Source organism: Azolla caroliniana, unplaced genomic scaffold, assembly GCF_043228905.1.
Source record: "Azolla caroliniana isolate FFs.n. ecotype wild unplaced genomic scaffold, voAzoCaro1.0.p SCAF_2, whole genome shotgun sequence".
Lineage (NCBI taxonomy): Eukaryota > Viridiplantae > Streptophyta > Polypodiopsida > Salviniales > Salviniaceae > Azolla > Azolla caroliniana.
The window spans coordinates 595,943-617,098 of NW_028230437.1; the positions used below are offsets into that span (position 1 = coordinate 595,943).

The window sequence follows — 21,156 nt, forward strand, 5'->3', positions numbered from 1 at the left end:
AATCATGTCATGTAATGGGTCATTCAAGATGATTCCTATGATAAACAAAAATGATGATAGTGTATCATAAAGATAAATCTCACAAATGGCTTTGTGATAACTTTGAAAACTTCTTAAAAATGTTGGTATAAGATCTCGTGTGTATTCATATATTTGGTATAGGGATGCACCTATTAAGACGCTTCAACATCGTGATGAGTTCGCAATGGGCATGTCATGAAGTAATGGCATTTAATAACTAATTGTATAAAGAATTGGCAGAGTCACGAATGTTATGTTTTTATGATTGAATTTAGTGATAGAATATGTATATAATAGGTGATGTGACACATCGATTGAAAATTTCAAACTTGGATCACAAATACTGTTCGAATCTCTCGCCAATAACAAATAATGTTTTGTAAAGTTTGAAATTGAGCAACAAGTTATTGCCATAACTTCTATAAGAAAAATACATATCACTATAAAGGCTTCACAAATACGTTAATGGGAAGTAAGGTTCTTATCATGCATGCACCTTTGTCGGCACTTGGATTATAGTGTATTGCAAACAAGTACAAATATAAGAAGCCTTATATAGGCTAGAGTGAAAGCTTTTTATTGTAATTTATTTAGAAACAAAGGCCATCCTACGCCATCATTATTGTGTTGAGGATGTAGTTTATCAAGTTATATTTTTCTCTTGTCCAATTCTTGATACTTCATTTGAGTCGATCATGTAACTTTATTTTCATTTTCAGCTTTTGTTATAATATCAACCTTGGTAAGTTCCATTTGTGTTCCTAGATTTGTGATTGTTTTCATGTTCATTTGTTATAGCTCATTGATGGAAAGCAAGTCAAAATTGGGTTTCTAGAATTTGGTATAATGCGGGCTCTATTTGGTTCGAGAAAATCCATTGGAGAAAATGATACAAAAGAGGCATAATACAATTGAATAATGTTAACTAGAAAAAGATTTGGAATTTCTATAAAATAAAATTTGGTTGAGGGCATGATGTGAAAAACAAGAACCCATTGGTGTGAAGCTCACCTTTGGGAGACAAGGCCTTCCTCAAAATAAATTCATGAGAACTTTTCCTCCTCATGAGAAAACCATGATTTCAATGACTAGGCATGGAGTTGGGCAAAATATGTTACGGTCAAATTCCCTAACCCTGATGTAAAGGTGTTGAAGAACGCATGAAACAAGCTCTAAGCCACGAGAAAGAAAGAAATGATGAATGAAAGAAAATACCAACTACGAGACATATGCTGGCCAATATAAAATAGAAGAAGGAACATGAGCAAAGCGAGTCTTTCGTGTGGGTTGGCTTGGACCATCTAGATACATTACTCGAAGATGTACATGGTCGGGGAAGGTTTGTGTGTTGACAGTTGGACGAACTCGTGGGTGAGATAGAACCCGACAAACCGCGTGATCTAGGGTTTGCTCCGAGGATAGAAGCACACCTACTTCCCATCACCGAGCAAGCGGCAAACTCTCAAAAGAAGAAGAAGAAGAAAGAAGAAGGGATGATGAATGTGTGGGCTGTGAGCATGGCTATGGCTATGGCTATGGCTATGGTTATGACAATAGCTATAGTCTATGGCTGTTGTACATAATGAAAGGAAATCAGAAAGAAAATGATGGAACAAAACAAATCATCCCTTCCAATACATAATTAAGTCTCCATAAAAATCTTTTCTATTTTTTACCTCACGTACTTTTTTTAATCGAAAAAAATAGTAAATACACAGACACAGACATACACACATATATGATATATCATATACATATGTATGTAGAAATATTATTATCCATAAAATAATAAAAAGCTCTTTATTATTACTGGTAACCAATAAAACACAAATACATAAATGATACAAATAAATAGTGAAAAATAAATAGTAACAAATAACATTATTATCATTTCTTAATTATTTGTATTCAATTTGGAGGGGGTTTTGTGTGATCGTATTTCTTCTTCTTCTCCACCTCCTTCTCGTCTCTCCTGCCTGTGTTTTGGCTTGAACCTTGGCTATGGCGGACTACTGATCTTCCTCATGAGCGTTTCTTCCCTCTGCTTCGGCGTCTGCCTCTGATCCTCTCGTAGGATCTCCATAGCCCTGCCATCGAAGACGATCTACGAAACGTAGGCCGTATCAGATCAGCATTGTGTATTTCTGTTCCAATTGGTCTTCTTCTTCTAGATTCATCTCTGAAGAAAATATCCTGGCATCTCAATCTGAAGAAAAGAAAAGTGAAGAAAGAAGCACAGACAAAAAGAGAGAAATGGCTTCTTTTGGTGGTATCGTTGTAACAGACCCTAGTCTTGCTGCTCATTTTACACAAGCAGAACTTCGTTCTCTCAAATCACAAGTAATTAATCTCCCTCTCTCCCCCCCTCATCCATAGCACGTCTTTTTTGTTCTGCACTAACTTTCCTTCAGAATTGATCTCAGGGTTCTGTTTTTCCGTAAGATCAATGAACCTTCAATCTGAACTTTTTAGTTTTTCTCTTCTAGTCATGTTGCAAATATCCGTGCTTTGTTTCCATGGATCGTTCTTTTCTTTGGTTTTCATTTCCCGCCATTAAATGTCGCAGAATATCCTTTTCCTTCACATGGTTTGTAACCTTTCTCGATTAGCGTGCTTAATTTTCTGGATCAATATCATAATATCATTATCTCCTAATCTTTCTGGATCTATATCACAGTATTAATGTTCCTTTTAAGCTACACAAAAGCCACTGTGATTTCTAAAAGCCTCCTTTCACCTTCTCTGGTGTATGTATTTCTGTGCTAAATTTGGAAAGAAATTTTTCTTCTAGGTAGATTGAGATGCTTTGAATTTGCTACTTTACTTTTTGCGCAGGCTTATATATTTCTGTGCTAAATTTGAAAAGAAAAATCTCGCAAAATCTCCATCTTTCTTTAGAGCTTCCGCAATCCTTTTGTCTTGTGCTTAATTTGAACAGATCATTAACATTGCACGAACTTTACTAGCATGTTCTGATTGTTAGTGTTTCTTCCAAGATTCTTGAGTTTTGTAATGAGCATACCTTGAAAATGCTGGATCTTCCATTTTCATTCTTGAAGGGTTTTGTAATCCGTATGAATCAATTGGCTTAATTTGGACAAGTCAACAACTTTGCACAAGATTTCTGGCATGCTTGTATCATTGTCGTTTCTTGAGTCTTCTAACTTTTGAGATCCAGGGGTTTACACTGATTTGAAAATTCCTCACTTTCCTAGATAAATTGAGCATCTTTGTCATTTCTTTTTCCTTTTCAGTCATGCTGCTAAATTTCCCTTTTTCTTTAGTCTTGCTACCCTTCTTCCTTGTGCTATAATGTGAACCAACTGACTTTGCTCAAGCTTAACCGGCATGTTCTTATTGATCGCTTCTCTTCAATGGGAATTAAAATCCTTGAGTTTTTCATTGAGTATATTCTTACGCTCATTATTTTCCAAGGCCAACTGATCTATTCTGATAGTTGTTTGTTTTTCTTTTCCACTCCGATTGCAAAATTTCCTTCTTTCTTCATAGGTTTCGTTATCCCTCTGGTTTAAGTCACATGTGCTATCTCTACACAACTTTATTTGAGTGCTCTTTTTGCTTGGGAACTAACATCCTTGTGCGTGCAGTTTGATCTATTGAAAAACACAGATGGTCTTGTCACAGTAGCAGAGCTAGAGTCTGGTCTAAACAAGCTCAACTTATTCCAACAGCCACTAGCGAAAGAGGAAATCTCAGGGATTGTTAAAAAACAAAGCTCAAGTCTGCAAACTGGCCTCAACTTCGAAGAATTTCTACAGGTATTATTTCATTGCATGATCACATCACCGTTTATTATGAGCTTTCTTCAGTGTGTTTGTTTGTTTGTCTTTGCAGATGTATGTTGATCTACAGAAGGGTGGAAAAGCAAAGACAAGCCCTGAGAAGAAGGCGTCAGATTTTCTTAAACTAGCAACAACTACTTTATTGCATCATATCAGCCAATCTGAGAAGAAAGCGTATGTCGATCACATCAACACATACCTTGACGGAGATGAGGCCTTGAAGAAAGTTCTGCCAATTGATTCATCATCTGATGCGATCTTTGATATCATTAAAAACGGAGTTCTGCTATGGTATTTCACAACGTCTACCTTGCGCATCATAGAAATTTAAGTTACTCCTTCCGTGGTGGATCTTCTTTTACTCTGAAAGTTGGGGCTCTCAAGCCGTCTTTAACTGGTGGATTTGTCAAATATCTGAAATATAAGAGTTTGTATGCTTTTAGCTTCTGTACTATTTTTAGCCTCTGTATGTGATTGAGATTTATGGATATTTCAGTTTGTATGTTTTTAGCCTCTGTATCGTAAAGTAAATCAATGAAAGAAGCTAAAACCTCTTTTTCAGAGACGCATGACATCTACTTTCTCCATACCAATGTGTGGAACCAGATAAATTATCCATTTTAGCTTGCAGTTTTCATTTTGATGAAGATAGTTATGGATCAATATCATTACTTATTAAAATACCTTCACATTGTGTCCTGACCACCAAAGCAAAGTTATTAGGTAGCCAAAATCAAAATTTCTGTCTATTATATAAGGAAACGAGCCAGCAAAAGGGGAGAGGAGAGTGTATCAACAATCAGAAGTCTATCTTTTGAAATTAAGTATGCATGTTTAGATTGAGAAGGCCCCTTACATTACTCGATCTTTGCCTTCTTTAAGTTTCACAATAAAAGTATAAATAGTCAAATAAAAGTAATGTTCAATTTAGTAACATAATCCTGATATAATTGCACACATCTTTTCTGTCCAAATAAATTTGCAGTAAGCTTATAAATGTTGCGGCACCGGGAACTATTGATGAGCGAGTGCTTAATATCAAGGAAGATTTAAATCTTTGGGAAAGAGTTGAAAATCATAACCTTTGCTTGAATTCAGCAAAAGCAATTGGTTGCTCAGTAGTTAACATTGGAACACAGGATTTGCTGGAGGGCAGGGTAATAATCCTATTTTAAAATCAAATTTGGCCTGGACAAACAATGTCTAAAGTTCCCCCTCTTCTTGTGCAGGCTCATTTAGTTCTTGGATTGATCTCTCAGATCGTGAAGGTAGCTTTCGAGGACTTCTGCATATGTATACATAGTTTTCATGAACATATTCACCTATTAGTTAATATATAGATAAACTGTTCACCTTCTAGTTGAACTAACATGCATATTGTCTGATACATTTATTAAATCCACCACTAATTCAATAAATGAGCTTGACCTAGAGATCGCATTTATGAAAGAAGTGATGTAGTAATTGTTCGTTATGATCCGTTGTTATCTGTGTAATACATAGTCTGCTTTGTTTGAGTTTTTCTAATGATCGATTATTTGGCTTCTAGATACAATTATTAGCAAATATAAATCTTAAAGAGACACCGGAACTTGTTGAAATGGTGACTGATACAGAGGTATGCAGGCCTTTATTTGCTGATATATATATTGATACATTTCTTTTTACAAGCTCACCTTGTATCTGAAATTCTGACAGGAGATTGAGGAGCTACTAAATCTTCCTGCAGACAAGGTCTTGCTCAGATGGATGAATTACCATTTGAAGAAAGCAGGTTTTACAAAAGTGATCTCCAATTTTTCATCTGATATAAAGGTGTGTGCGAAATGCGGAACAGGTTATGATCTTTCTCTGCTTGTCTTGTGTCATTTGGTACACTGCTTTATGCTTTATTTTGGTACTGTCATAGATACTTCTTGACTGCATATACTTTATTACAGGATGGAGAGGCATATACTTTTTTATTAAACATTCTAGCTCCGCAAACCTGTTCACTTTCTCCGTTAGAGGTAAAAAATCCATTAGAGAGAGCAAAAGCGGTTCTCAACCAGGCAGATCAAATTGGTTGCCGCAGATACGTAACACCCAAAGACATTGTGGAGGGCTCCACAAACTTGAACTTAGCTTTTGTTGCCAATCTTTTTCATGAAAGGTGCTTATATTATTTTGTGGTCGTCAGTGCAGTTATTTAACAGACTTTACAAAGAAATGATATTCTTCTATTTCCAGAAATGGGCTTACCGCCACTGTAGACAATGTGAATGTATCATTTGCTGAGATGATCCATGATGATGAGCAGACTTCAAGGGAAGAAAGGGCATTTCGAATGTGGATAAACAGCATTGGAGTGTCAACATATGTAAACAATCTATTTGAAGACTTACGAGATGGGTGAGTTATGGCATTCTGGACAACACTCTATTTTTACAGCTTTTACTGTAGTCAATTTTCAAACTTGATATAGGAAATATTTCTTAGAAATGCTGGTATAACAAAATGAAAGATTACCTCAACTATAGTCATATGAAATATTAACTGTTTTATACTTGGCCAACTGGGGATTTGCATATCCAGAGGAGATGAATGTTCTATCAAATATTCTGAATCAATGTACAAAATTTGTGACTGGCTGTATCTTCTAGTGTTAGGATAGTGGTATAAATTCAAGCTTTTTGGCTCCAAAATAGGATTTTTTTTATCTGTACAGTGTATATAGTCATATTGAATTTATGAAATGATACTGTGGGAGAGAATCTATTTTTTCCACATCTTCACAGACATGTCTATTTCACCGAGTCTTTCTCCAAGACAGTGCGCAGATCGTTACGCCTTTCGTACGGGTCATCCTTCTAATTATGTACTCAGTAATCAGCTTAGCAATATACCAAAAATATGTGCAGAGTGGACATGTGCATGCAGAATACAAAACCATAGAATGCTAACATGGCTTATAAGGCAAAACAAGAGATTACATCTTAAAATGTTGTCTCGACTTTGAGAAACAGCAAATAAATGTAAGCAAGTAAAAAAATTAATTGAAATAGACTAAGACAGGACTAAAGAATCTTGTCCTTTACACATGTGAGATTCTCAAATCAGATATATTGTAATGTTTTTCTATGAAAGATCTCTAGCATAGGGCAATCCAGTATCGAGAGGTCTTCAAAGCGAGGGCAGCACCTGTGATGGGGGGAAATAATGGCCGTTATCTTTGATGACAAGGGTAATGAGGTCATGGTCCATGAGGCTGAGGCGTACGTGCACGGCAAATTGCTATCGTCCGATCTATTATAACCCCTTCGCAGTGTCCTGGTCAGGATCCCATTTTTATAGCCCACGATTGACTTGTAGCATGAGTAGTGGGTCTAAAGGAAGTCGTGTTTGTTCTTTGTTGATTGGTTTTTGTGGTTGTATTATTGCCCTTCAACAGCTTCTCTCTGTTTCTTGAGTTCTAACAAGAAAATCCTGAAGCACAGTTGGTCCTCATATTCCGTAACCTTGTGGTGAGCCAAAGGATTGCTTAAAGTGGCAATGGTACCTCCCTCTTATTTCATAAAAAACAGTAGAATGACAAACATACTGCTCTTCAGATTCCACTCCTTGATGACACGATTGGCAAATTCTTTTTTCAAGAAGTATTCATGCATATCTGCCTACCTCAATCTCTAACTGATGCGATAAAGTTTGCAGCTGCTCTATCTTCGCCCCAAATGATATTTTGGGGCTGATCCATGTTCTCTTGTTTTCCAAGTTAATAATATCAGTTCAAGTCGTTCTATTCTTTTCCACCTTGTTCAGGTGAGAGAGAGAGAAAGAAAGATATATTAACATCTTCTAAGGCTAAAATTGACCCATGAGGCAATTGGTGTACAACAAAATAGGGTATTTACCCAATCATCAAAAATAAAAATAAAAATAAAAATAAAAATAAAAAGAGAAACAACGATATATTAACGTCTTTTAAGAGGCCAAAATGGCTTATAAGACCAAACAAGAGATTACATCTTAAGTGTTGTCTCGTCTTTGAGAACAACAAATCAAAATAGAAGTATTACTCAGTAAATATAAAAGTAAATAAGATAAAAACAGACGAGGGAATTTGGTTTTTGGCACATGTGAGATTCTCAAGTTCTTCGAAAGATCTCTAGCACAGGTTGATCCAGAATGGAGATGTCTCCGAAGCGAGGGAAGCACCTGTGATGGTGGGACATAATGGCCTTTATCTGTTGATGACAACGGTGCTGCGGACTTGGTCCATAGGGCCGGGGCCTAAGAGCACAACAAATTGCTATTGCCCGAATTTTAAGACCAAACAAGAGATTACATCTTGAGAGAGAGAGAGAGAGAGAGAGAGAGAGAGAGAGAGAGAGAATTGCAATCGCATTGCTCTTCCCCAAAGAAAAGTGTATGTGCTATGTTGTCAGGTGCTCCAGTAAGAAACAGAATCTCTTGTTGCTCTTTCTGAAATCAAATTATATCTTTTTATTATTTGGGTTTCGGTCTACAGATAATGATATATTTCTGTTGATGTAGATGCGTCATGGCAAGGAGTTTGACTGAGGGATTTTGTTTTATAGGTGGATACTGCTAGAAGTTCTGGATAAGGTGCAACCTGGTATTGTGGATTGGAAGATTGCGAACCGACCACCTATAAAACTCTTGTTCAGAAAAGTAGAAAACTGCAATCAAGTTATCAGCATCGGAAAAAAACTGAAGCTTTCTGTTGTCAATATTGCTGGAAATGATATAGTGCAAGGAAACCGGAAGCTTATTCTAGGTAGCTTTAATCCTAAAAACAATACGTATGCATTTTTTCCCTATTTTCTTATGGATCCTTGTTTGCCAAGTATGTGACTTCACTTTATACAATGACAGTCAAGTGTCAAAATTCGTTTTTACTCGTGCTTCTTTTCTTTTCTTTTCTTTATCTCGTAAGTGGCCAAAGAATATTCTAGTCAGCTTTATATTGCAAAACGTGATGCATTCCAAGATTTATATTTAATGAAAGAAATATTATGAATTTGCATTGTGCAATTTTTAATATATTATGTATTTGCAGCATTTTTATGGCAATTCATGCGATATAATATGCTTCATCTGCTAAGAACATTGAAGTACAAAGGAAAAGATGTTACTGATGCTGATATCCTTGAATGGGCTAATGTAAAAGTGAAAGCATCTGGAAAGAAAACACATATAGAAAGCTTTAAGGTAATTCGATGTCGTAGCAATGATTTTGTGACATTCATATTGTGGAAATCCTATGCTGACTACAAGTTCCTGGATATGTCATATTGCAGGACAAGAGCTTATCCAGTGGTAATTTTTTCCTTGATCTGCTATCAGCGGTTGAACCGAATGTAGTGAATTGGGATTTGGTTACGAAGGGAGAAACAGGTATAATTTTCTTAACACTCAGTCAAAGTTGGTAAATGTTATTTACTTACATTGGTTGATATGCACAGATGAAGAAAAAAGACAAAATGCGAACTATATAATCAGCGTAGCCAGGAAACTTGGATGCTCTATCTTTCTTCTATGGGACGACATTGTTCAAGTATGAAATGTTTTGATATGAATGGAGTTTTGTAAGAGTCCAGTTATAGGTCTACTTAATAGATGCTCTTCAAAGTATAATACGAATTGGATTTTATTGGATTAATTTTAAAGTTTGAGTTAGTTATTTTTAATTCTAGAATTTATGGTATATGGGATTACTAGTTCATGCTGTTAGAACTTAGTATTTTGCAGTGTTAGAACCTAAGGATACAAGAATTAGCATTTGACAATGCTAGACCCCAATGTTAGGATCTGGGGATTGGTACTTCGTAAAATGTGATAAGTCAAGGATTGCAGTTTGTGTGCAAGCCTCTGCCTGAATTTATTTGATTCTCAGTTGTTTATTCTGTCAAACAGGTTAATCCTAAGATGATTTTAACTCTTATGGCAAGTATAATGCTTTGGAGCATATCAAAGAGATGGAACAAGGCCGCAGCCGCAGCAGTTCTCATGTCCTCTGAGAACAATAATGAGTCAACTAGCTAGCTAGTATCATAATACAGATCCGTTTGTTTCTTTTTTTGTCTTCTTATATGCATTTGATTCTTTATTTTTCCTGTTAGGATACCTCAGGAGCAAATTTGAAAATTTTGGCAACCTCTCCAAACTGTATATACAGCATTGTATGTTGAAAATAGCATGTATAGAGGTTGAGCCTTTGTAACACTAGTTGAGTTTCAAACTGTGGCTTAGAATTTATAAATTTAGTATCTATTGATACTATAGGCGAGATTTAGTAAAAGAAATAAAAAAAGGAGACTTGTGTTCTGAAGTCAACAATTTTGTTCAAACAATTTTACAGAGATAAAAGGCAGTTTAATTGGAAGAGCCTCTAAGAGATTTAAGAAGTCTTCCTTTGGTCACAGATAGTGATTACATTCATCTGTTGTATTAAGATACATTGTGTCCACCTTAATTTGTTTAGTTGTCTATTAACTATGCATGTGACGATTCATCAGTCAATTTAAGATAAAGTACTGAAGGTTTTTCCAATATTACATGTTTTAAAATTCTGAAAAGTATAGTGAATGTCTCGTCTGAAAAGTATGTCAGTTACACAATGTTTTGTGATTACCCTGTTTATGACAAAAGAGAACATGGAACGATAAAGTCATATTGGACTTGTTAAAATTATCCTGTTGAAATTACTCTATCATGAAGTGATTAAAGAGGGGCTTACTTTGAACTTTTGCCATAGGGTTCGAATTGTTGCATGTGATGATTTCATCTTCTCAATTGTTTGGAATTTCGATTGGGTAACTAGGGAGGTAGAGAACACCATTTCTATCATGAGTTAAGGGTGTGTAGTCGATAGTTCTTGTATATGTGGTGAATTTCACATCACCATGATATGAAGAGCTAACCTATGCTAAAATGGTCGAAAGTTTCCCATTGCCTTTTAAAAGTGTGTTGTGGCACGTAGCATATTAACATAATTGTAATGATCATATAATATATTATTGCCAAAGTGAAAGGGTTGCCTTTGCCTCCACATTATTTGTAGTGCTGCAAGCTAATCATATAAATAATAATGATGAGCATGATGAGAAGGCAACATATGGTTAATGTAAAACTATTGTAAGAAAATAAAGATATGGTTAATTTAATCCACATTGTTGCCAAAAATAAAGATGTATTAGCATCTACTAAATGCCAAATTTTTGTGACGAGGTTTAACACTTGCGAAACTATTGATATTAATGCTCATTAGTCACCAGATGCGTTATTGCTCATGGAAGTTTGTGATGTCCTCTTGTCATTGCATTATGCTTCAATGGCTACAAAGACGGCTTATAAGTGGCTTAGTAGCCTTCTCCATCTATCAATCAAATTGTAGTGAACTCCTTCAAGAGCACATATTTCTCTTTGACATCTTGAACTGCCTATTATTTATGTTGAATATCTTACAAAATTGCAAATGAGAAACTTAATACACAAGCAAGAAAACAAGAGATCCCTAAAATGATAAAAAACAAACCTTTGGTCAAAATGGTCATGGCTTACATCCACCACATATTGATCCATTTCTTGGAATGATCTTTGTATTCCATGATCTTGTGTGGAATGCCATAGCCTTGTTTGAAGAGGCAGTAGTACCTCCTTATTTCAGAAAAGATCAGTGGCAAACATAGTTATGATAAATACCCTTTATCAAATAATAATAAACAATTGAATAGGATGGATGATTCCAACTCTTTAGAGGCCAACAATAAGAATATTGTGATACAATAAAAAGCACACAAGAATTAGGATAGCGCAATGAAAAGATAGCAACACTTTTTAATCAACTGTTCAATATTTGTACAATAAATGGTAGTGAAGGCAGACACAACTTGTTATCAGATTCAAATCTAATACTCAACAATATCAGAATAGATTTGATTATTGCTGAATGCCAAAATTACATATAATAATACATTAGCAAGAAGGCAAAATACGAAAAACATATAGCAAAGATTTACTAAGACTAAAGGTATCAATGTGACAATACCAACTACAGTTGAAAAATCGCCATGCAAAAAGTAGATCATATGTAGCAATGGGCCCGGTTCAGTTTTGGTTCAGTTCAGTTTCTTTGCCTTGAAACCAAACCAAACCATTTATATAAAACAAAAAGCAAACCAAATCGTTTATGAACTTTCAAGCCATTAAACCAAACCATTTATGAACAATTTAAGAAAAGGTATTACGTTATAGGGCTAATTTTTAACCATACGATTCGTATGGTTAAAAAATAGCCCTATAACGTAATACCTAGGACATCTACAGCAGTAAATGGATAAACACGTAACCCTGTATAACAGACTTAAAAACTGCTCCATAAACCAATCAATACATAGAGATACAAACCATCAAGTTGTCATTTCATACATTTGCATACAAACCTCAAAAAAGCCGATTCTTATTTGTCTCCTCATTAATGAATTATAGGTCTGCAGCAATCAAATTTTTCTAAGCATAAATTAGTATCTAAAACTCAAAATCGTCATTTTCCTCCTCTAAAGAAAACTTTCCAGAATGGACCAACTCTTGTAGTCTGGTCGCAGTAGCATCGGAGAGTCCAAGAAGGTACTGCATACGAGAAAGCCTCTCTGGGGTTGGATTGCTTTTATAAAATAAGCAAAAAAGGTCAAACACTTCATCTTCAATAGACCAAGATAAGGGTTCTGAAGGACAAGCCTTATCGCAAGCTATAAGATCATTGAGAGATCCAACCTGCCAAATTACATTTAAGAATCAATGGGTTTGAGAATAATCAATTATTTTAAAGCCTTACATCCAGACTAATAGAAGCATCTGGAAAATTACAGAAAATGCTTTATAAGTTTCATATAAATATGCTATGTCAATATGCGTTATGAAAACATGCTGAAATCCTGATAATGCTTACCACTCCATCCTTGTTTTTCTGTCTTAGAAGCGAAACCGCTTGCACCAATGTATTGCCAAGTCTCTGCTTAGCAATGTCTTGGACTAAAGATTTCACTTTATCCAAATCTAACCCAAGATCAGAAGGATATTTCTCATATACATCCTCATCATTGAAATCACCAGCCCCAGATGAGAAAATTCCATCAAGAATCTTCTTAAATAACTGCTGTCGGACATCAGTCGATATCATGGTCTCGACATCGACTCCTGCTTCTCGAAGCTCTCTTACTTCTTTGATGTCCAATCTCCCAGCATTAACTGCAGTCTCTATAGCACCACGCATTTTTGTGTTCACGATATTGCTAATAACCTTTTGAGCAGCGTCAGATGGTAATCCAAGTTGTTTCTGCAGCTCATTAAGTTGTTGTACCCTGCCCTTAGAAAGCTGACCATCTGCTAAGATTATCTCTGCTTGTTGACGGAAAGCTTGCTCTGCAAAACCTTTGTGTACATCAGCTACCTCTTTAGAAGTTAGACCCAATAGACTACCCAGTTGTCCTAGCCTTAAAAATTCATTCGTGTCTTTCTTCACAACAATCTGAGTACCCATAGGCATTCCACTGCTCTCTCCAGATATGCAAAAGAGTAAATATAGACGATATAGATCCATTCGTTCACGAAGCTCCAGATCATCTTTGAGAGTGATCTCAGTCTGCACTTTCTTCCCTGAAGTGTCAAGGTCACTTTTTGGCCTAGTTTTCCTCAGAGTTTGAAGCTCTTGCCACTCATCATCGTCAGCTTTTTCTTCCCCTTTTTCTGGTTCAGCCACTGTTGGAACCTCAACTTTTTCTTCAGTGATTTCACCAAATGCAGCCCGGATATCTGTCAACAACTCAGTGACTACTAGTGTATTAAATGCTACTAACTTTCTCAGCTCCTTGGCAGTCTCCATACGACTTCCAGCACCTCTAGCCCTCTTGACATAAGTTACGAACACTGCGCGTACCTGCAAAAATAGAAAGAGAAATTTATCATACCAAATGCAATATACAAACCAAGCAATTCAAGGTAAAAACAAGAGAAAAATATAATAGCTATACAATGCCATTTCTTGATGACATACAGAGCATGAAATTCATGAAAGAAACTTACAACTTTCCCTGCAATGGCTAAAGCTGCTTCTTTAGTCAATCTCAAGCCTTTAACACTCTTTTGCACAGCCGCCTTCATATCTGCATCGTATCCATCAACGCCAGCAGCAATAGCATTGTCAATCGACTGCAGGTTGATAAGGGCAAGTGGAGAGCATTAGCTGCAATTGAAGACTCAAATTTTCAGGTAACTACTATACTAAGAAAAAGACACACCTTCTCAAAGATCCTGCCACAGAGAGTTGCATGAGCGGCATCAACTGTCTCTTTAGAAAGACATAGTAATATATGTAATCGTCTCAGTGCCTTTACATCATCTTCACTAAGATCACCATCAGAGAGACATTGCTGAAGCTTCTGTCGATAGATATCTACCAATGCCAATAAGAAACAAAACTGATCACTCACTAATGTGAAAATTTTAATAGTCAAAATTCACCTCAACATTAAAATCAAGACCGACCTTCATGGACCTCCTTAGCCTTTTCAGGGTCAAAATGGATACTATCACAAAGGTTTTGCAGATAAGCAGCTTTGCTGGAAGCCTGGTCTAATTCTCCACCCGCAACTGCCGCCTGAGCAAGTCTTTTCCTATAAACCTTGATAGTAACATCTAGCGTAATGTCTTCAGCCTCACGATTGCCCAAAGCAAACAAATTTTTGAGTTTTGCAAGAGACGCAATCTAGGCAAGATATGAGCAAAAGGGATATTACATAATAGTAATAGTAAACATGAACCATACTTATGAAAAGGATTAGATTTGCCACATTATTATTGCAGCATCAATCACCTCATCTTCCTCAAGCTGGCCACTTGACAAAGCTTCAGTTAGATATGCACGATACAGTTGTTTGAGCTCATCCATCTTTCTCTCATCATCAAATATCCCACCTGCTTGCACATATCCAACATTGTTCATTACCTACCATTGTTTTCTCATGTTTTGCTAAAAACAAAGATTGCAGAGCCTAATAGAACATGAGATTTTCTGATTATTATCAGCTACCTATGATAGATACAGATCCAATTCCGGGAGGAAGACTCGATGGATCTACCTTCGTGGAGACAGCAGCAAGAGAATCCGTGTATGCTAGTACATTTTCTAACACTTCAACAACTTTCCTAGAATCCCTGTAAACAAATGCAAATAAAAAGAAAACTAGTTCACTTTTCTTTAGAGTACGACAAACATTTTACCAACTCTAACATCTTCTCACTTAGCTGTTGTACAAGCATTGTAATCAGAAATCAGAAATGCAAGTCATAAATTATGAAACTCACTTCGCCCTTGTACGAGCCTTAAGTGTCTCAACCGCAGATAAAAGGCGTTCTTCAAGTTGTTCCCGCAAATACGTTCTAAACAAATCAGATGCAACCTGGTTTTGCATAAAATTTGAATCCCTTAACTCAGAAGATTGAAGCAAGTCTTCAAATATTATAATGAGTCAAGCATGACGTATAGAATAAAATTCAAAAATACAATAGTAAAGTAAAGTAAGAACTATTGGCAATTCCTACAAGCTCATGTCTCCAGCATGAAGAAGCTAAAGATGCACAAGAGACCCGTATCCTTAATTTGGAATGATCAAAACCTGGTTCATGCTCATAAAAAGCAGCAAAACGACGCCACCTTTCGCACATCCTTTGGGGGTTTATCCTTTCTGATAAAACCCCAACGAAATTGCATATAACAGACAAATCCCCCAAGAAATTGTTCCAGATTTTCCATAGGTTTTACACATAAATTTCATGCACCTTGATTCTCAACATGTCAAATGGCATTGGTCATGCTAATTCAACACCGTAATCATTGGTAAGTTAAATGCAGGTAAGGACAATCTCTGCTTCTCCATCCCATTGTCTTATTCCCTGCCATGTACGCTTTTCCTAATAACCTGTTGCAAGTCATCCATGTCGATTCACAGATATTCCTAAGCCAAATCCTCTGCTTTATAATCTATCCAGTAGAGTAATGAATTAAGCTTCCTACATATTCATGCTATTTTCAGAACTTTGTCTATTATCCCTCAATCTCAGCCACTTATGCTCCAATTCTTCAATACTTCATTCTGCTATGACTTACTGAATTATTATAAGAGCATAATACAACAGTGGCTTTGGAGTCATGCATTTGGATTATCAGATTTCAGGTTTTTCAGCATCCATTGTATCTAGAAGTCAAAATTGGATGCATTGCATGATTCAGAAATAGTAGAAGTAAGAGAAGCATTGAATGATTCAGAAATAATATACACAAGTATGCAAACTACAAAAGACATTTATATAGCACAATATGCACATATATAACTAGGACATAACATATACTCCATAAAACAATGCTTTGAGCATATTTTGTACATCATTTCATTGCATATTTAAGTGAATATTAATGGCATGGTCAAATGTTTTAATAGCATTAAATGCTTTGTTGGACAATGTTCATCTTATAATGTGCCTATATATATAAATTACCTCATCCGACAATGCCAACTTCAATTGTGCCTTCCTCAAGCTTATGAATTCCTCTACATCAATTTCTGCTTAGAGCGTCAATCAAAATCAATCAAACCAACCAATGCAGAAAGCAAGGGATAAGATGGCAACCAATCATGATTACCAGAACCGAGAGTCGATAGCTGGGTTCTGAACAGCCTTTGGGCATTGTCCCGGCATGCTATTTCCACCTTATAAAACCCACATCTTTCAGTGCTAAAATAGATATATCATAATGCAAGATAATGAAGGACAAAATCTTACACCTAGGTTACATAAACCTAGACAAAGTCAACTTCTCAGAATCCTTCCTTACTTGTGAATCTGTTAACCGAAATACACGTTTCCATGGTAAATAGAACTTTGATGCCTCACCGAAAACGAGATTGGAAACATAGACCAATTTCTGGAAAGCCTGCATGAAGAACACCAAATACGATAATTGACAATGATTAGAGAGGTTATGAAGGCATGATAAGAGAATCCCAGGCCACTCTTTTCATTCAACAGAAGCCCCTTACCCGGCGCTCTTGAACGGCGGTATCTTTATCCCCAGTCTCCAAGCGCTGTCTAAATATCCTCCTCCCGATCTACCATCAGCAGTACTAGAAGTGAGTGTGATTACAGATAACATAATTCTGCATTAAATTCAGTAACTTATTACTTCGATGTGTACAGCTGCTGCATCAGGATCCTCAATCCCCAAGGCATTTTTGAACTTAACAATTCTATCCACTTCATCTCCTTTCAGATCATCATTACCTGAAGGTATAACATCAGTCACATACCTGCAGTGAACATATAATGACTTAGTGTTCAAAGTTTGTATGCAGACAATTATAATGTGTTTCTATGGAGCCTAGCCAAACATGTTTTCCATATATCTTGGATAATGGAAGCTTCATGAGCATGAGCATAAGCTACATGTTTGAAGCTGCAAAAAAAGAAGTAAGAAAAAACAATTGTAAAAGAGACACTTGACAGAATTTTTCTCAAGGCCTACATTTTGCATGCGTCGTGAATCATGTCACATAACTTTGGTGTGGTCAACTTACTTAACAAGGCAATACAATTTGGAAACATCAAAAACCCTATTTAGTGAGATTCGTATCTATCACTAGTTTTCTATTTATTGTTTTTGTTTTGGATGATGGCTTATTCAAAAAAAAATATCAACTATGATAAATCACGGTATGGAACTCTCTCATATGATTCATCATTATATACATCTTATTTTAGTATAATATTATACCCAGGCTTAACAAAAGAAAATTAGATAATGAACATGCTATGCTCCTATCCTTTCATATCTGCCCACAGTTGTCCACATCGAATAGCTATATCATGAAATAAATAGAACAAGACCAACAGTTGATTGCAAGAGTTAGTGAGAACTGTGCAAATTTGAAAAGAAAGGACTGAAGTTTTGAAAACATATGTATTTGAATATATCTCTTCATTACTGCAATCCTGCATTATGAATGTTTCGGCCACACCACATACCTATCATATAGATCTTTCAACTCCGCATTAAGCAGCTCATCGTGTTTGCTCACGCCAAACCTGTAAGAGGAGAAAATTCAACTGAGTATACATCGAATGCTTATAGCTGAAACACATTGGATTTTCAGAGTAAATGGCGGTGCTCTTCAATTGGATTTTCTAAGGTGAATTTCTATCTCCATTCTTGTGTAATCAAATCACCCAGTATAAGGTGCCTTTCTACCTAAAATAAAAGATAACAAAAAATGGATACGCAATTTTAAGCTTGTGTACCCAATTCGTTATTTACATGATTTACTATTAATGCTAAGCTAGTATAGAATCCATTTCTCTGTGTTAGTGCCATTCTAATATGCATGGTAATTCTGCAGTGATGGAAGATACTTCGCAGAACTTTGATGGAATCAGTATTGGAAGCACTAATAATGTATATGCAAAGGTTTAGTGAAAACCCATTCCATATAGGATGAATTCATGTTTTCTGAAATGACCCAAGTGCAGGCCAAGAGGATGAATCAATTAAAAGTTTTACGAGCATTTGTTAAACCAAACAGCATCACAAGACATTAGAATGATATCTTGAAATCCTACATTTAACAATCATGTTCATTCTCCATTTGATGAAATTCATATATTTTATCCAGATACTTAATACAAAATCATGTTTTATCCACATACTCAATGTGAAAATTAGCAATCATACACATTACACATTGAATAAAGTCCATAACTTACACAGAGATTTGATTTTAGCCATTCCAATCTAGTTGAATCACGTTATATTGCAATGTATTCTGCAAGTCGGTGGAATGCATACACTTAAATGTTGAGATGCATTCTATAGAGGATAGACTTCATGTTTTCCATATGCTGGAGTTCAATGAAAAATCAATGATGCCGTTTTATATCCAAAGAGTCAATGTGCAGAAGGAATCTCTGTCATTCAACTATTATACACTGGAAAAGATGCATGATTTTTATATGTATATGTTCAATGTAGAACCATATGAATCTTTCTATTTAACTCCAGAAATGCCAAAGACTCAATATTGCATGAAGACTCTTTTTACATCAAATGAATAAGAATATATAAATACCTTTTAACAATGGCATCAACCTCTTCGCGCTGAAGAGAGGTTGGATCATCCAGCTTTGCAACAGCATTATGAAGCTTCACAGCAGCAATGGCCGGAGCAGAAGAATTGACAAGGTAAGCAGTCGCAATGCCAGCAGCACCAAGGGCTACAGAGCCACCGATCGCAGCAATTCTTGTTTTACCTTTCGTATAACTGGTTCCAAGAGCATATCCTGCAGCAAGAGCTCCTGCAACAATGGCTACACAGGTGGCATATCGAGCAGTTGCAGGTAATCCTTGCAGAACTTGATGAACCCCTGAGAGCTCCCTCTCTCCACCAAACGCGTTTCGCAAGCCACTTCGAACCGAAACGTCCGCACTTCTGCTTCTGCTCGGAACATCTTCCGAACCGTTTCCGATGCTCAGGGATGCGCCATCGCCATCTGATGATACCGCGCAGCAACGATAGCGAAGTGAAGGAGAGAGATCACTTCTTCTGCTGCTGCTGCTACCGTTTCTTGCTGTTGAATGGGAGGGGAGACGAGTATAGATCGGGGTGAGAGGGAGAAGGCCTGCAGACGAAGGAAGCGATGGCGAGGCTGGCTTGAGAGAAGGACAAGGAAGCATGGTGAGGAAGGGAGACGAGGGGAGGGGGGGGAGAATTAGGGTTTCTCAGGAATAAACCTCTGCTTCCAAGGTGGGGGGGGGGGGGGGGGGGGGCCTTATCCTATCCGATCATCATTCTTTTATTTCTTTTTTATTTCTTATTTAGTTATTTACATATAGGTCTTCAAGATTCTGTACACAAGACAGGCATTTTGGTTCCTTTCTTTTTCTTTGGGATACCTCTTCTTGATTTTGAAGAGTCGGCACCAACACATCTCTCATCGCAACCTTGGATTCTTCATCATTTCGGCCATCGGTAAAGTCTTCTTCTTCTTCATCTGATCCTCCTCGTCATCTTTCATTTCGATCGATCCTTTCCCTCTCCCATTTATACCCTTCTTGATTGATCCTTTTCCTTGGCGTGAGATTGTCACATAAAGCCTTGCACCCTTTTTGTGGAATGCATTGATGGTTGCAATATATGTTCAACGTGAGTTTAGGAAGTGTTGGTAACAATGCAATGCACTTACAAGGAGGTTACATGTGTGGATTTATTTATATTTGGTGCTTGTATATACAATGATGTCATACACACATTATTTGCTTAATTGGCTTGCCATGGAAGTTGTGGTTTTCACATCATCCATGATTTGGCAGACACTCAAATTGTGGGTGGGATGAAAGTGCAACAAACAACAGCATGCACAAAAAAACTTTGAGAAACGTGACCCACTAGCATTCTTGCTACAACCATGCATGTCAACAAGATACGGTTTTATTCGACTTTCTCCACGTCCTTGCATGAAGAAGATATGAAATGTTGGTTGCATTCCTCTATGGTGTGGATTTCACTTATGGAGGAGTGGATGCCAAAAAGTCTCCTAAAATCCTTGCAAAATATCAGCCATGTACCTTGACGGAATTTTTAATATAATTGTTCGTAGTAATCACAATAGTAATTAAAAGTGTTGATAAACATGGATTCTCAAAGTTGGGAACACAATCGTTAAGAGATGGAAAGTAATAACAATGGCATAATCACATTATATGACACTTGCTCAAAAGTATAATAAAACTATCATAACAGAAATGGCAAAAATGTAGAGAAGACAACGTCAAACATATGGAAGATAACAGTAAAGTGATGGAATGTATGAAGAAGATAAAGATGCATGCTTTCCATATCAATATAAGTATCAAAATAGAGAGAAGAAATAAATGCAATGAAACATTTCACACATCCAAGGAGATGAACAACCAATGTGCACAAGAATCTATCACACTCCATTTTGAAGTAGTGATTATTAATAGTTTAATTGTTGCTCGCACTAATATTTTGCATTTTATATTGACTAAAATCGAGAAGAGATGGATGTCTCTATATAATAATGTGCTCTTATTCACGAAAAGCTTTCCTATCATAATTATGAAGTACTTGCACTTTTCAAGAGCATTAGAACCTATTTTTGCTTGAGCTTGTGTTTTTAATTCAAGCTTATCACATGATCGCTATCTAACTTGATTTTTGTTGACCCAAAATATGCATCTTACCATGACCTACAATAACATCTT

The 21,156-nt window shown here is 36.4% G+C and overlaps 2 protein-coding genes across 2 annotated transcripts; one reads left to right on the forward strand and one right to left on the reverse strand.

Annotated features, from left to right (window-relative positions):
- The first annotated feature begins 1,985 nt into the window (after positions 1–1,985).
- LOC147866946 (fimbrin-1-like) lies at positions 1,986–10,319 on the forward strand. The gene is made up of 14 exons (XM_087339725.1): positions 1,986–2,361; positions 3,630–3,800; positions 3,877–4,115; positions 4,810–4,981; positions 5,054–5,092; positions 5,374–5,442; positions 5,523–5,639; positions 5,765–5,976; positions 6,054–6,215; positions 8,402–8,601; positions 8,884–9,035; positions 9,125–9,221; positions 9,290–9,381; positions 9,741–10,319. The coding sequence occupies exons 1-14, from the start codon at positions 2,275–2,277 to the stop codon at positions 9,867–9,869; spliced, it is 1,938 nt and encodes a 645-aa protein (XP_087195851.1). The 5' UTR covers positions 1,986–2,274; the 3' UTR covers positions 9,870–10,319.
- Positions 10,320–12,181: 1,862 nt separating this feature from the next.
- On the reverse strand, positions 12,182–19,668 carry TIC110 (translocon at the inner envelope membrane of chloroplasts 110). The gene is made up of 15 exons (XM_087339724.1): positions 19,001–19,668; positions 17,904–17,963; positions 17,065–17,188; positions 16,922–16,990; positions 16,717–16,815; positions 16,525–16,591; positions 16,380–16,444; positions 15,189–15,283; positions 14,914–15,038; positions 14,698–14,798; positions 14,370–14,589; positions 14,123–14,277; positions 13,908–14,033; positions 12,775–13,761; positions 12,182–12,599 (listed from the first exon to the last, which is right to left on the reverse strand). Exons 1-15 carry the CDS (start codon positions 19,603–19,605, stop codon positions 12,354–12,356), a joined length of 3,144 nt encoding a protein of 1,047 aa, XP_087195850.1. The 5' UTR covers positions 19,606–19,668; the 3' UTR covers positions 12,182–12,353.
- Positions 19,669–21,156: the final 1,488 nt, after the last annotated feature.

What these genes read in the sequence shown, in the direction of transcription:
- LOC147866946 (XM_087339725.1), top strand. Translation starts at nt 2,275, where the DNA reads ATGGCTTCTTTTGGTGGTATCGTTGTAACAGACCCTAGTCTTGCTGCT. An exon ending in TGATCTCTCAGATCGTGAAG is followed by an intron (nt 5,093 to 5,373) that starts GTAGCTTTCGAG and finishes TTTGGCTTCTAG; the next exon opens with ATACAATTATTAGCAAATAT. An exon ending in GCCAATCTTTTTCATGAAAG is followed by an intron (nt 5,977 to 6,053) that starts GTGCTTATATTA and finishes TTCTATTTCCAG; the next exon opens with AAATGGGCTTACCGCCACTG.
- TIC110 (XM_087339724.1), bottom strand. Translation starts at nt 19,605, where the DNA reads ATGCTTCCTTGTCCTTCTCTCAAGCCAGCCTCGCCATCGCTTCCTTCG. An exon ending in AGTTGGCATTGTCGGATGAG is followed by an intron (nt 15,284 to 16,379) that starts GTAATTTATATA and finishes ATGCAAAACCAG; the next exon opens with GTTGCATCTGATTTGTTTAG. An exon ending in AGAAAAACAAGGATGGAGTG is followed by an intron (nt 12,600 to 12,774) that starts GTAAGCATTATC and finishes GTAATTTGGCAG; the next exon opens with GTTGGATCTCTCAATGATCT.